The sequence below is a fragment of the Oreochromis aureus genome, linkage group 18 (assembly GCF_013358895.1).
Source record: "Oreochromis aureus strain Israel breed Guangdong linkage group 18, ZZ_aureus, whole genome shotgun sequence".
Taxonomy (NCBI): domain Eukaryota; kingdom Metazoa; phylum Chordata; class Actinopteri; order Cichliformes; family Cichlidae; genus Oreochromis; species Oreochromis aureus.
In genome coordinates, this window is record NC_052959.1 from 15,460,998 (window position 1) to 15,477,642 (window position 16,645).

General features: G+C 40.1%; 1 protein-coding gene across 2 annotated transcripts in view; it reads right to left on the reverse strand.

Annotated features, from left to right (window-relative positions):
- tnr (tenascin R (restrictin, janusin)) overlaps positions 1 to 16,645 on the reverse strand; it is a 200,296-nt gene that overhangs the window by 21,304 nt on the left and 162,347 nt on the right. For both annotated transcript variants that reach the window (XM_039601635.1, XM_039601636.1), the window contains 3 exons: positions 15,795 to 15,914; positions 13,827 to 13,970; positions 2,552 to 2,682 (listed from right to left, as the gene is read on the reverse strand). In XM_039601635.1, coding sequence (XP_039457569.1) covers positions 2,552 to 2,682; positions 13,827 to 13,970; positions 15,795 to 15,914 — 395 coding nt within the window. The remainder of the gene's footprint in view (positions 1 to 2,551; positions 2,683 to 13,826; positions 13,971 to 15,794; positions 15,915 to 16,645) is intronic.

Below are 16,645 nucleotides of genomic sequence, written 5' to 3' on the forward strand. Positions count from 1 at the left end.
ACAGTGTAAAATGACATCCCAGCCTTAAAATCTTTGAATTCTGCCATGTGATTGGCTTATTATATGCATTAAAAAGTAGCTGAACTTGTGTACCTAATAAAGTGGCTGCTGGGTGTACCCAGAGAGAGCGAAAGCAAATACTATAAAAGTATATATTTAACTTATATTACTATATTATTTACTTAAATTCTATTTAAATTCAGAAAATGTATGGAGTTATTAATGCAAATGAATGCAAAGCCTTGAAACTCGCACATGAAATGTTGATTCTGTGTTTGAAAACAAACCATTACTTTGGGAAAAAGGACAGAAACACAGAGAACAGGGTCAGCAGAGAGATCCTTGATCTAAGAAAGATCTTTGCTTGTGTAAAATCTCATAAAGAGGGCTCATCTCAAGAGTTAGACTGCATTCTTTGTGCATGAGTGACACCTGATGGACAACCGCACAGCAGTGCCACCGACTTGCAAGGTCAGTTTGTGTGTGTGTGTGTCTGTGTTTGTCTGAGAGAGCAAGGCCTGTGGTAGATCATCATTACAGTACATCAGTATGGATCTTTGTGCTTGTTTTGACCACACGGCTCTCGCTAATGTGCTTTATTACCGTTACTGAGCCACATCAAAACATTTAATCAAAATAAACAACGTCTCTACCGAGGCACATTATAATCATATCTCTATTGGACAGGCAATTTCACTGTGTGAGTGTGTCTGTCCCTGAATGCGTGACCGCTCCACAACAAGGGGATTTACCTGATTGAAAGATAAAATTAGAACTTTAAAGGGCTTATCATGAAGTTGTGATTCTGCATTAATATTTTGTCCTGATCACTGCTTAACTCGGTGTATTAATTTCACTAAATTTGCACTTTCCAAAAAGGGGTTTCAACACGTCTGACATGAATTATCATCTTTCCGATGCATTTGCTGTTGATTACAGCTGAGCAATTAACATCCAATCATCCTCCACGGCATGTATTTAACTCTTGAGGAGGATCATTCGGTTCTGTTGTTTGTTTATTTATTCATTTTTATTAACCTTACAAAAGAAACAGGGTTCATTGTTGAGGCAATGATGGCATGAGCTTTGGCCACAAACGCCGTTTAACCGGCTGATATTTCAATAGGAGCAGTGAATATAGTCAAATCTTTATCTATGACATCAGTAAATATTGTCAGAATTTGTTGTTGACAGTTCACAATCGATGACAGCGATGCTCGTGCATTTATCATTATCTAAGGACACGATATGAGACTGTATCTGCAAGAACTGCCCACTGACGATTACAACGAGAGGGAGATATTACCAGGCTGGATGCTTGACCCCTACTGTGAGGGGCTGTGCTGTGATCTGTATGATGAGAGTCTCTGCTGGCTGCTCTCCTCTGTCTGTGTGCTATCTGTTTCACTGTGGGCGTGCGTGCCTCGTCAGCTGCAGGCTACAGAGGACATCTATCAAAATGTAAGAAGCAGTGTCTGGATGTGGCACCCTGTATGTGTGCATATGATTTTAAGTGTACACCAAGGTATAGTGTATGTTGCAATTAATGAGGTGTAGCTTGCAACACATGCACACCTATATGAAATGAACACCGCCAGAGTCACACCTATGTCTTGGAAAACTGCGGCTGTGTGTTCAGTGGTTGGATGAGATCTCAGATTTGACTGAATTCAAGCGATGCCACTATTTACTCCACTAATTCTTTACATTTCAAATAGCTCTTTGCTGTTAACCCAGTGTCCAAAAAAATCTGTTATACAAGTTACACAAACATTTTATTATAACGTTTGTCTATATTTCATTTCATTTCGAAACAAAAGGAGGGAAAAAAAGGTCAAAAAATATCGTATTAGTATAAACACTAAAATAGAAAGTGTGTGAGAATGGGAGTGCTGGGTGGATGTCTTCAGCTTTATTTAGTTTAAAAGATGATATTATTTAATGAGGGGAGAAAAAATAAGGAAAAGATGAAAATGAAAAAAGAAAATAAGATGAATACATACGTTAGGAATACCAACAAGTAATACGGATAATAAAGGAAGTTACTGGGGAAGGAACAACTGTGGATGCTGGGAATATTCAGGATCAAGTCCCCTGCAATGTTTTCACTTGTAATGCTTGTTCTACAGTGCATGAACTCCTGGTACTCTTTCACATGAAGCTTTACGTGAAGCCTCTGGCTTTAATGTTACAAGTAGTTCTCTTTTTTGTTTCCAGACTAAAAACTCTCCAAAATAACAACATTTTAATCAAATCAACAACTTATAATTTTTTCTCACTCAGTTACCAACTGAAGCTGCAGCAGGTTCATGGTAAAATGTGGGATGGAATCTGAATCAGTAAGTGGACCAACCCCGTCCATCCGATATCTGATGGAACCGAGACCGTGACAAGATCGGATCGACTTTTAGACACTGCTTGTCATATCATTTAAATAGGCTGCAAATATCATAATCCAGGTTAATTATGCTATACAAAAAAAGGAACAAGCACTACCGGTGAAGCTCAGGTTTAGGGGGTCGAGTTGAGACGAGCGGGTTATGCCACTTACTTTACGGCTGCCGTCGGGTGTCTTGTAGGTGAGCATGTAGTTGTCTATTTCTGCAATGGGCGGCTGCCATGAAATGAGAGCACTGCGGTGATTCACTTCACTGGCTGTCAGGTTCACGGGTGCATCCATGGCTATCAGAAACAGAGAAAACACATTACTTTGACACTTGTGAGGAAAGTTTGCGAGACATTTAGGTGACGGTGAAAAGACTTCTAATGGTGCTGATACTGCACATACTAATGCTGTTCTTAACCCTATAATGCCCTTTGTATCATATTTGATACATGAGTTTCTGAGACCTCTATCTCATCAACATGATCAATACTTGTGCAATAATTTCAAAAGGTTATGGACAAAACTCTTTTTTTTGTCTAAAATTAACATTGTTGTTAACAAAAAGTTGCCAAAAACGCCCAATGTATCAAATGTGATACAAAAAATAAATAATAAATACATAATACAAATATATCATACACAACATGATATAGCAAAAAAAGAAATTTGTGGATTTTGTTGGGTTAATAAGGTTAATAAGGGTTAATAAAAATCTCAGTTCCAAAAAATCATAATTTTCTGGCTCTGTTTTGACGTGTTGGGTCTTACAAGGTTAAACACCACTGAGATCCTTATTTATTAATCAAGACTGTTATTAAAATGTTCACTACCTTTATGTTTGATTGGTCCAATAGTGGTATGGTACACTGGTATCCAGTGCATTGTCCACGTACCACCCCTGCAGTTTGAGGAGCTTTAGCAAAGCTACCAGATGCAGATAGGTACAAAAAATGACATCTCTGAATCTCATCTCTTTGTTTGGATAAAACAACAGCCAGTAGCTATCGAGCTTTAGAGAAAATGGCTAAGATAATGTAACGGTATGGCTTTTCTTCAGTCAGGAGCAAAAACGGGAATATTTTAGAGCTGAATATTAAGGTTTGGGTTTGGTGAAATCTCAGTTCGATTATCAACACGTCTGAGATACACGTTAAGAATGTCTGGGCTTTATTTCCTAATTAAGTGGGAGTTTTTATGCACAACAATAAAATGAACTGAAGGCTGAATGTTTTCGATGTATCACAAAGCAACCAAAAAAAGGACATTTTTTTAAAGGTTGTTTAGTCTGCTGCATTGCCTGCTCAGGTTTTCTCTTTATGGACAGAACAAGCAGCAGATGAAAAAAAGTGGCAGTGATCCAGCCTTCTAATAAAACCTCAGAAGCTCAGATGAAAGAGTCTCGAGTGTTAAGATATAAATTGCATTCATGCCAGTACTGCTGAAGGCCATCTTGAAAGGGTTTAATTATTTAGATTTTTCTGCCACTTAACCACAAGTGCAGCGCTGCTGATCTCCATGAAGATTTAAAGGATGAGGCTGCCATTACCACATATCTCTTAGTGTTAACAAAATGAAGAGATCATGCACAGTAATTTGTTTTAGTCCGTACGTCAGTATTTCATATGTTATTTCGAAAAAAATGTTACTCAGACAGGAGTCAACGGCGCATTTTGAGCTGCAGAGTAATATGCCAAATATTTACTGTGCTGCACTGATGTATGAAGGAATGTGTCATCCGCTTAATTTTTGTGACTCATTTAGTCTTTTTTTTTTTCAAAAGAATTAAAGTCTATGATACAGCTTTTTAGTACTTACGCTACGAGACCATAAAATTTTTGTATATATACTCTAAGCATTTAAAAGATGCCAATTTTATTACTTAAAGGGCCCCTATCGTGCCCTTCAGTCAGATTCTGTTGCTTTCTAATTGTGAATTTGTGCATCTATGGTGCGAGATGACATCATTAATTTATTCATCTTGGACAAAAAGGCTCATAGTGAACACACCATCCCCGACATCCAGCTTTTCAAATTTTCTTTTCACATTTATAATATATAACACAAAAAAATCTCTCTGTCTGTCCATCTGTGAACTCCTCTGACACAGTCAGGAGACGAGCAAGCAAACTTGAGCCACAGGTACACCTCAGGTGAAGGTTCTTTTCCACATCACATATTATCATTTTAACTGACTATTAGTTTGCTTCAAAGCAGCTTTTACAGATGGAAGCAGTGAGTCTTATAAATGCACAACTTGATGGCAAAATGTTCAAGGTGTGTTCTTTCTTTGCAGTTGTTAAATTCTATTTTATGTTTTATATCTGCCTACGGAGAATCGATCCGAATCACAGAATGACACAGTCCTGAGCTGCCTACAGACTGCAAACATGCTACAATAGCAGAACTCTAATTTCCTTGTTACCTTTCATAGTATCTGTGATACTGAACCCTCAGTACGACGACCAACGTATGTGTTATTCATTTGTTTTATGTAAATGTTGCGAAGATCTAAAAAATACTGAAACATAGTGTTTGATGTAATTTCTACACCAATCACCTTCCAATGGGCTAAAATGAGCTATTTTTATGGCTTATGCACCTACATCACCTTATAAAAATCCTTGTAAGATCTCATTTATGGCCACAAAACCTGAATTATGCATTGTATATTTCCGAAAGCACCTAACAATGGACTAAAACCACAGACTAAACAATATTGTAGCATGGACATGTCCAAGCGAGTCCAGTGGGTCCACCTTAATGCTTTATGACCAGTGATGATTTTGGCAGCTTACAACTAAATTTATAGCCATAAGCTAATAGAATAAACAAAAAAATTCAAAGCACACCTCACCATCTCTACCTTCTAAGAAATTAACAACAGAAAAGAAAAGAGCAGGTAATTCTTCACTTTAAATGTATTGCAGGAGGTGTGTACTATAAAACCTCCACATCAGCACTCCTGAATCCCTTTAGGGCCGGCTAAAAAGAGCAGCGAGATATTTTTCCATGTTTAGTCACTGCATATCACAGCCTCAAAAAGCATTCAAACCCTTGATCAGCAAGCCCACCCAAGTTTTACCGCACATTACATCACATCATCCAAGAATATTCTGGGTCCCTGCACGGTTTTAAACAAGGCCTGATTACAGTGCCTTTGTTGCTACTTTAACCACATCACAAGGAGACTCACCTCAGTTTCCAAACCTTACATCACCCTTTTTAAGCCAATATCTGATCTTCTGACATGTCGCGGAAGCACCGACATGCTCCAACCTTATTTTAGTGCATAATATAAAATAGATGACCCTCTATTTGGGAAATCGGTTTCTTGGAGTTACATCATGACTCTGGGGCACATCGTCAGCCACTCACGCAACAGCGCTCAGTGTTAGGGAGGACTGAAACAAATGAAGTGCTGAGCTTTGTGCGCTCAGCAGTCCAATGTCACCTCTCTGAATAAGAAATAAAGATATCCTCTACGTAGCCGTCTCTTCTTGCGATTCCCTTTGTCTGATTTCCTTGCTTTTGATAGCCGCCCCCCTTTTTTTCTCTTCTATTCGTCCTCTGTAGAGAAACTAACATGAGTTTTTAGGACTCCAAGGATTAGAAGAGCTGGGGAGTTAACTCTGAGCTCAACATCAAGCCCCAAAACTGAACCCAGACTTCATAAAACTTTGCAAATACAAAGAAAATCCTCAGAACCAGCTTCCCCGCACACTTGTCAGTTAAATCCTTTTGTGTGTACACATATGGAAAGATCAATGACAGCTCAGTAATTAACTGCGTGTACCTGAGCTGATAACCTCCTGAGAGATGCAGGGTGCCTTCTCTCACAGAAGGTGATAGGCAGACTCACGCTGCGTGACGGGGGGATTGAAAAAGAAGAAACGAAGAGTGTTTTAGGGTGAGAGGAGTGAGTCGTCTGCTTTAAGATAGAAGAGGCACTTTGCAGAAGTCCAGGGTGACGTGCCAATCTCCTCTCACTGCATTATGTTTATTGACCTCATCTGCATCTTATGTCTGCTTTTCCTCATTGTCCCTTTGTCTGTTTTCTCCCACGTCCACATCAACCCGGGGCCTTCCACTTTCCTTCACTTTCCTTATCTCCATTAGCGCTTATGTTTCACTCTTCTTCTCGTTTTCCCATCCTTTGCCCACCTCCTCTTGTCCTCCTTATCCGACAGGCTGTCACTCTCTTTCAACGTGCTGCACAGAGAATGGAGTTTATCTATTCTTCTTGTCATTCCCCCGTTCTGATGAACACTGCGGCTGGATTATAGCTGCGTAGGGGACAGGTGAGAGTGGAGCTTCTGATTCATAGAAATATAACAACCATCATTTAGCCTGTCTTTATTCTCCCCTTTCTCTTCCTTCTCCAGCTAAATCTGTCCCCTTGTCTCTCTCTCTTTCAGGCTCTCCCTCCAATTAAACCTTTGCATGGAGTGCGGCCGAGCAGGTGTTTCACAGTCCTTGGCAGCTCTGGCGCTCTATCTTTGGATGAGGAGGTTTGAACAATGGGATTGGGATGAATAGGTTTGGCTACATCTAATGACTCATTAACACACGTTGTAAACAATTCCAGAGGAGGAAAAAAAATAAGCACACACAGAGCGGCAGATGGGAAGGGCAGCATGGGCACCAGCAATTTGTTGCAATGAGACAAGAGGGAGGAAGTTACTCTTCTTTTTTTGAGTGGATATCGCATCCCTGTGCCAGTTTACGAGTGAGTGATGGCGTCTGGATGATGTATAGGCCATTCATTTGTGTTTATGAAGTCAAATGTAAGCAAATGCTACTTGGATAAAACTCACAGATGGAGCGATGATGGCCAAGACAACACTGTGTTATTATCTTTTAAAGTCCAACTGTCTACTCTGGTATACATATGTGCCCTGTCAGTCACTTTTTTTTCTCCATTTCCCTTTGGAGAACAAAAACATCTGGAAATAAAATAAATGTATATGTCATATCTTTTGTTTTCACAATTGCTCACACCCCAGTTTTGCATTCGTATGCAAATCAGTCACAGTGAGCCAGACGGCAACCTGCTGCACAACACAAGGACTAAACACCTTGAATAACTAATGTTAGCTTTTCTGCTCAAGTCTCTTTCTTATCTAACTCATAAACAAGAACACACATGTGGCTTCTTTAAGGATATAAACTGAAACAAACATCTTATGGCAAAAGGTGCTCCAGTAAAGTCAGTTTGCAGGATGTATTTCCAATTAGCTGGTCAGTTGGTGGAACTTGCACAAGTAAACAAACTTGCAAAATTCACTAGATGTGAGTATTTTGTGTCCTACGGTGGAGCAAAGACACTCGGAGAGTCTGCCGCCTGCTGTCAATCAAACACATCCATTCCCTCTAACCAGCTGAGATGAAAAGCAGCATTTCTGTCTGTTAACACATCATTTATGATGAACGAACAATATTTAAAGGACAAGAAAAGGATGTCTTGACGGCTTTAGTGCATATTATTAGATGTTACACTAAAAACACAATATACGATATATACGATGTTCTATTTTCCCAGAAAACATTTAACAGCGCAGGCTTTTTGAGGAAGCAAGAAGATTACGGTTGTGTAATAGCGGCACTCGGTGAAGAACTACAGTATAAACCAGAGCTCTGTTCAGCTGCCTGCAGCAAGGATTGCTGCTGCTTGAGAAACGTGCCAAGCTCTTCTCAGCTAGCGGGTTCAGACACATCTGAGGGAAAAGTCTCGGTGCTGCAACCTACAGGCTTATGCGGCCACCTTCAGCAAAATCCCTTATTTTCTAGCCTTTTAGCTTAAATATCTGCCTGTGGGGAGCCAAAACTGCCTTACTCTTCCAACAACAAAAAAACTTTCATCTGTGGTTAACAGGCTTGGGGAATCCACAAAGTACTGTGCCACCACCAAAAAAAATAAATAAATGATTAAATAAATATTAACCGTGGATGAGCCTCATCTCTTTTTTCACACTTCTGTCTGTGCTGTGCTCAGCAGGCATAGAAGAAAAGTGAAAACCTGACATGTAGAACTTTTACTGACCTTTTCGGACATGTATATGTGTTTGTATCAGTTAGACAGGAACTGCAGCTTCTATTTGAACCCTGGATTAATCCTTAGTTTAAAAGAACTCGTCAGTTTATTTAATTCCACGCTAATCTATAGATCTATGAGTGCAAGGTGAGAGTACCTTTACAAATTTAACAGTATAATCTTTCTGTGTAAAACATTTTAGTCAGCAGTATTTGTGCTCTAGACAAAACCTACTCACAGGCTTACTGCATAAAAAATACACAGCAGTAATTCTCAACCCTGTGATCAAGTAGACAGACACAAGAACAAAATATTCCAAACAAAAGAAAAAAGCAGAAAAAAATAACAGGAGTAGGCAGGGTGGCACAGCAATAGATTCAAAGCCGGGGTAGCTGACCAAAACAATCAAGGGTCTCATCTTTTCTCCCAGCTCATTCGCAACATGACATTTTCAGCTGGAGTGCAACAGCGCGAGAATGCAAGCTGCGAGAGAGGAACAGAACCGCGCTTTAAGGTTTCAATTAGGAAGTTTAATTAACAACACTGGAAGAGCTCTTTGAAGCTGAGGTTGACTGAGGCTCCCCCTGCTGAGACATGTCATCATCAGTCCTGGAAGGCAGAAGACTTAATTGTTGTGCGTTTGAGAGCTCACAGGGCCACACAGCACACAGCTGTGTGAATACAGCTTACTGTATACAGTACGTGTGCACTGGGAGGCCGACACTGTCAAAAACTGAAATTGATTTTAGTCCCTTTGTGAATTCGGGCAAAACTCAAGAGAAAAAGCAGTGGATATATAAGTGGACAGAACAGAAATACAGTAGAAAAGAGAAGGAAGAAACTTCTTTTCTCATCTACAAATTTAACAGAATTCAGCTTTGCTAATTTTTGTGACTTTATGCTCTTTTAATGTAGGACAGAATGGATCACATACATTTCTGAATGAATACACCGAGTCCTCTGCAAATGCCTTTTCCTCTTTTGTGTCTTCCCCACCTGAGAATATTTCCTCCAGATTGGCACAGCAAGAATACATTTAGTCTGTTCCACTCAGAGAAGGACACCAACAAAGGGAAGCACCCGACCGTTTTCTTAATCCAATAAGACAAGACATTCAAAACAAAACAAAATCCTTGTCCTCTTCGCTCACTCCGTGGCGTTGCCTGGATCACAGCAATTTCCCAGCTTCTATTATATGAGGGATTCTAACCGGGGCAGGAGCGCGCGTTTCCGTCCTTCTTGTTTTGTTTTCTCGAGAAGCTGAGGTACGTGATGCACAAGCAGAGCTTCAGTTTCAAAATTAGAAGCACCTTAAACTGCCAAGAACATTTGTTTATGTATGAGTTACTATATGCATGCGCCGCATTGACATGGATGCAGGCACACCTAATTTTCCTGAGCCCCCATATATGTTTTGAAGTGTCTGGAGCCTTGCTCTCATACATTGTCAGAGCTTGTTTCCATTTCCAGCAGTTCGTATCTGCTGCAGTGCAGGACAGGTATCTCTGGTGCTCTTATCCCATAGGGGATATGAACTCCTCTGCTGACTATTTATTTATTTTTTTCCCCCTGGAAGAAAAATCTAAGTTTACAGAGCTGCAACTCAGCTAAACTAGAACAATTCCTTCACCCCTAACTTTCCTTTCAGTGGAGCAGGCGATAAAGGTGAATTTACTGTGGGGGACAGATGGAGATGGAGAAGGGACGAGTTTAATCCTCATCACATAACGAGTGTTTCACCACGTCTAACTGTCAGGCAGAATACAGACTCTCTGCAGCAGGTTTGAAAAAGAATCAAAGCTATTTAAATCAGTATCAGAATACATTATTATTCCCTGAGGAAATTATGTAATAAAGATGTACATACACCTGACTGGCACTGTGAAACAATCCATCACAAATATTAAGTATGCCTGTAATTCTTGCTGTTAGTCTTTTTGTTACAAACTTTGATGCATGCATGCAAAAAACTTGTCATGATAGAAAATTTGGTAGCCGTTTACAAGAGTGGTAAAAAGTGGGTGATACCATTGTAACAAATAGGTAGCTTCATTGTAATATCAGCATAAATAACTTTGGTTATTTGTCAAGATTTAGTGCACAGAATATAAATAAGGCAAGAAAAACATACTGCAGTAAATATTTAATTATTTAAACATTACAGCTACTTATTGTTAAATCATATTTCTTAAGTTGGAGCAGATTTGTGTTTGCAATGAAAGGGTAACACACTGATAAGATCATGGTTATTTTTCATTCTGAAATTAAAACACAATGACTAACCCTAACAGCTTTTCAATAGGGGGGGGATTTCAAAGCAGCAGATGGTGCAGATAAGATTTAATGTTATAACCCTGATACAAAGGAGCAAATTTAGGGTAAACATATCATGAGGGCTGTAAAAAGACAGAACTCCCTCTTTTGAATATTGTTTTTGTATTGCTTGTTCACCCATCAGAGCTTCTGCAGCTACTGTGACTTTGATATGCAGGTGAGTTTGCCAGCCAGCATTGCCTTCACCCAACAGCGGTGATCTTGGAGCCCTAAAAGGCAAGAATGCAGTGAGCTGTATAAACAACACTGATGACTTCTTGCACCTGTCAGCTGGTAGTTTCTCCCACTCTTACCTTCCACTGTGTTCGAGCTCTTAAATGTCTCAAAATTCCTTTCTTCATTGGCAGATATCATGTCTCTGGTTTTAGTGCCATTAACATCAGGACTCACTGCTGACCAGTTCAAAACAGTCCAGTTTTTATTGTTGTTTTCCTTTTAGACAGTAAGCATTGGTTTTAAACCTTAAGTTCATCAACTGCACAGCAAAAAAGCTCTGCTTTCTAATATTATGGTGCTAATGTTACGCCCCTGAGCCACCAAAACAGCCATCACACTGACACGGGACGACTGGGTCCTCGAGTGTCTGGCATCAGGCAGCAGTGAATTCTTTGGGTGCTGTGGGGTTTGAGGGTGGAGCCTCTGCTGACCAGGGCATTAAGGAGGTTCAATTCAAAGCTTTGGGTTCTTTCTCTTCTTCTTGTTGATGGCCCTCGCTATCCAACAGGGACAGTTCTTGTCCACAAAAGGCAATGCTCAACACACTTTCTGAGAGGGTGCCTTTGTTCCATGTGTGCACTGCCACGGTGCACAGCAGGATCTATAGTCCAAGGATACTTCAACTGAACAGGCACCTGGCATTACCACGTCAACAGCACAATCAACTTTTGCTCCTGAGGTGAGGGAAGAAATCTAAACTCTGCTGGAGAATAGGTTCCAATAGTTCCCACTCCAAAAACCCACAGCTACTATTTCATTATTTTGAAAGAGCCCTCTGAGCCATGAGATAACCATGTTAAATAAATACTTTCAGTTCAGAATGCTAACTTCATGTCAGGGGGTTGGAGTCACCATGCACAAGGAGCTGGTTAGATTTGAAAGAAACTTATTTTCATTGCAAGTCCTAATTTCATCGAAGCAGTCCTTTTGTGTACTGGGTAACGGCATACAGATATTGTGCTCTCTCATTCGGAGTCTTGCTTGTGGCTCAAGGCATCCTCGGCACCCGTCATGACAGAAGGCTTCTGGCCCCTGAACTACCTCTATGAGCTATTGATTTGGGAGAATTGGCTCATCCAGCCAGCACTCACGCAGTCCTGCTGATAATACATTTACAATCTCTGAGCTTCAAACCAAGAGAAATACCATCTTCCTCCCTGTTGGAAAGTTTCTTTCCAGAGTTGAAGTTGGACTCTGTAATTAATAATGCATGGTTATCCCAGTGCAGGATATCTGCCTTAATGCCTGTTGCATTTCCAAACAAATCACATTTTCACCCTCCATCCACACCAGTTCCTATTAGGTTTTATGATGAGCAGGTCTCAAACAGAGGATTTCTTTGCTTAGAGATTGACTAATACAGGCTCCTCCGCACTGCCTGACCACACTGCTTCTTTTGGAGAGACAAAGTTTCTTTCAACATGAACATGCAGGGCAGAGCTGTGCAAAAACAAATATGTGAATTTTGTTTGGCAGGATGAGGAAAGGTAGTATATCACTCCGTTAGAGCTGAGGCATTTTTACAGCCTCAATCCCACTGCAATTTTTATTTTCGCACCACGATGGAGACCGTGACAATACCCCCATATTCACTGCCCTTTGCCCCGCTCTCTCTTTCTCCCTGTCAGCCTATTTAAATATGGTGCTATAAGCTGCTATCCCTAAAGGCACCTCATAAACTGAGAGTTCTAAACCACTGAATGGATTTCAGCTCCTTCCAGAGAAAGAATGCGGTGCACGGAGAACAGATACAGAAACGATTTGGCCACTGTGGATGTGTTCACCTCCTTTACTCACACAAGTTGTCGCTACAGCTGCTGATTTAGGGCCAAGTCATCCTAATCTATCTGCCTGGGTATCACTGGTTGTGATCCCCCATGGTAATGTGTTGCAACTGAAAAGGGACTGTATGCATATAACCAATGAGGGAAGGAAACTAGATATAACACAAGTCAGCTCCTTACTGCCTAAGGAGCCTGTGAAGTGCAGTGTAGATTGAGGAGATGAAACTGTGCAGCATCTTTAATACCCCTTAGGGAGGGCGAGGCCTCTTGTGCCAGCAACACTCTCATTGGCCTTGACAGGCACGTTGAAGTTAATTTTTCAGGTCTTGCAAGGATCCAATGCACATACTGATGTGGTATACCTTGTTTCCATCCTTCAGGGAACATTTGTTATGCAGTTGTAGTTTTTTTCTTATATATATATATTTTTTTTTTTAAACTTGATATTGATTGTCATATTTTCCTATAGTTTCATACAGCAGGTACCAATAATAGTAATCACATTATTGTGTAGCTATATTAATGCAGACAGAAACTAAACCAACTGAGACTGTATTCTTTATCCTTTATGGGTTCGACATAACTGCTTCTTCTATCATTAAGGCGTCAGTCTGTGACAGGCTTGAATTAGATAAGACCCACCTTCTTGCCATCTAGTTACCAATTAATAGGGAAAATAATGGCATGAGTATTTTTTTTGCCATTTTGCTCACTTATTAAATTGATATGCACTGGCAGTTTTCTCTGTTAATTATAATTAATTATATATATTTTTTGTAAGAAATAGTACTGCTGATTATTTTGAATTCTATTAATCCCCTTTGAGGGGTGAATGATCCATTGCAACTTTTCAAGGGTAGTGCAGCAGCTGCCCTTGGTCATTAAAAAAGCATCAGAAAAATTAACAATTAACATAACGATAGTTTTTGCTATAAATAAAACTGTATGTCCCCAGGACACCCGCACAGACCCAGTAGGCTAAACTCGGGCCTGGAAGAACGCCCTGCAGACGGCAGCGCTAGCCGCTGAGTCAGCATGCTGCCCACTGTCCGAGCTGAATCAAACGGATACATACGGGTTTGGAGGTTGGTGATGACGGTGCCACTTGTCAGCGGTCCTTTGGTGGCGTAGAGGGCTACAGAGTAGGTGGTGCTTGGCTTGAGGTTGGACAGCTGCAGTTCCTGCTTGTTGCCTTCCACGAGGAAAGTATCAGCCGTTACTAGAGAATGAAAAACAGAATACAGAAAACACATGGATGTTTACTACATTTAAACCATCCTAAAAAGATTGCAGTGTGTATCTCTGAAAATGTTTCCCAACACAGGAAGCATCGAGTCAGTTTCTTTCAGGCACAACTCTGCACTAATAAGGCACATTAAAAATTTGACGTTTGGATAAATAACCAACCATGAAGCAGCACAGAACATCACAGGAAGTTAGATCTTCCAGTGGCCATCAAACTTTGTAACTCCGCCTTATGACACCTGGACTATTTTCTCCTGTAACACCACTTCTACATTGTACATAGTAATGCTGTAACTTGGAAATATTTAATTTTAATTGCACTTTACATTTTCTGTAAGTGAGTGAATGACTTACAACTGTTATGTGGCTCCATGAAACCATTTTAAGACACTGTTGAAAGATAGTATTAAATTCAAGGTCACGGGCAGTATTTTTGGATGAAAGGTCATCTAGAAGATGTTCTGAAGCATCTTATAGATGCAGTTCTGGATATTTTGAACCTTTTTCAGTCTCTCCTTTATCCTTTTATATACAGAAAAAAATCACACTGATGCATTTTGATAAATCTAAAACATTACAGTAGACAGGTATATATTATTTGTAGTCCATGTGATACCATTAATCTCTGATACCACGATGGCTTGGATTTTATTTTATGTGGGTGTTTCCATCAATAAAAAACTATTTTGTCATGCAGGACAATGCACAATGAAATATTTAGTTATTGACCCTGGTTTAATACATTAACACTCAAGGGAATTTGTCCACAACTTACACTGCACTTCTCTAAACCCTGGTTGGGGCTGGTTTCCAAATATGTGTCCAGCATATAGATGCTGTCTCCGTATCTGTGATGATCTGGCTGCAATCCAGTCAGTCAGGGTGTAATTTACACTCAGACTCTGACAGCTGAGTAATACAAATTTCTCTGGATAACTCCAGGCGTGGCATACTGCGTGGGGTCATGTGCAAATGAGAAAGATGCTTCCCATTACATTTTCCCCAGCCAGTTTATAAAAATAACAACAGCATGAGATAACACTGGTTGAGTGTTGTCTTGACCTATTAGTAAAAAGATATCTGGTTCTCTGAAAAAAAACAACACATTTCTTGGAAACCTTTTATATCTACACATTTCAGCGCTCTAGTTGTGTGCATGTCAAGTGTCTTTAAGCCATATCTGTACCTACTGCAGCTTGGCAGTCATCCATTTGGTTCAGGGAGCAAATTATAGACTGGCTCTGAGGGGCCAAGCAATATGGCTATCTTTTACCTGTCTGGGTATGGCTGTCAGACGCTGAAGACATGGGCTGCGTCAGAAATGCATGCCGCCTAGTAACTGCATTGTTTTTGCCAAGGCTAAGCAGTTTAACCAAGCATAATGAACTGTTCTGAAAGCAAGACAAATGGATCTATATTGCCTCAAAGGACTCATCGCACTGATCTCACTTCTTAATGGGAAAACTGTGATGGTACCTGTCACATCTTCACATGCAACCGATGATTCTCATTGAACTATATGCTGCCACTACCACAGTACTATATATATATATATATATACATATATGTATATATGTGTGTGTGTGTGTGACTCTAAAGTCCAATTGTAGATGGGCACTACAGTAATTTTGTCAAAGTGAGAAGGTATAAGCTAATGTTTTCATGCGTTTTAATGTGAAGTAGTCGCAGTTGAAGTAGCTACAGTTTAAGGGTTTTAAGGGTTGTTGATGATGTCATCTAATTGGTGTCCTTTCACTGACTTTCCAACATCAAATCAAGCAAATGAATGCACACTCACCCTGGTTGTGTGTGAGGGTCACCACGTAGTTGTCAACATTGGACACGGGTGGATTCCACCTCAGCAGGGCTCCTTGAGGGGTGATGTTGAGGGCCGTCAACTCCGACGGCATATCCATCGCTATGTTTGCAATACAAGACAAGAATGAACACAACATTTAAACAAAAAATAATATCAGGCTCTTTGAACGTCTTCCCCATCATTTATGAAATATTGTGTCAGTGCTACACAGATAAACTGACAGCTGTGGATCACAACCAAGAATGACAGTGGTCCACTCATTGCAGACAAATACAACATGTTTGCTATACATTGTCAAAATGATCTTGTTTGTAATGTGTGCAAATCTATTCAATTTTTTGTCAGCTTGCTTAACAGTGACCTATAAATCATTCGAGGGTAAAATAGGCACCCAAGTCAAGAGGCAAAAGGAATAACATAGCATAACACATAACAGAGAACTTAGCAAAGAACCCTTTCAAAATTTTAAATTGGCCTTTTTGTGTCCAGAAACCTGTTGTAAAAATACATAATTTGTTCCAAAAAAATCTGAAGAAGGTGGACAAGAGGATGACAAAAGAAGTGACATGCCTCAAAAAAGATCTACAGCAAATCAGCAGTATTTGAAAGTCATGTCCTCAAGAAATAAGAAAGAAATCCAGCAAAAACCTGACCCTGGACCTGAGAGATGCATCTAGCCCTTCGGTTGCTTCATCTACACTTCAAATGAGTCTTCAGGTAAGCCATTCTTAAGGAAAAAGGCTGAGGAATGCCAGAATACACCAGAACAGGGAACTGAAAATAAGTGGCAACAGGTCTTATGAATCCAAATTTTTGTTTCAAATCATCGT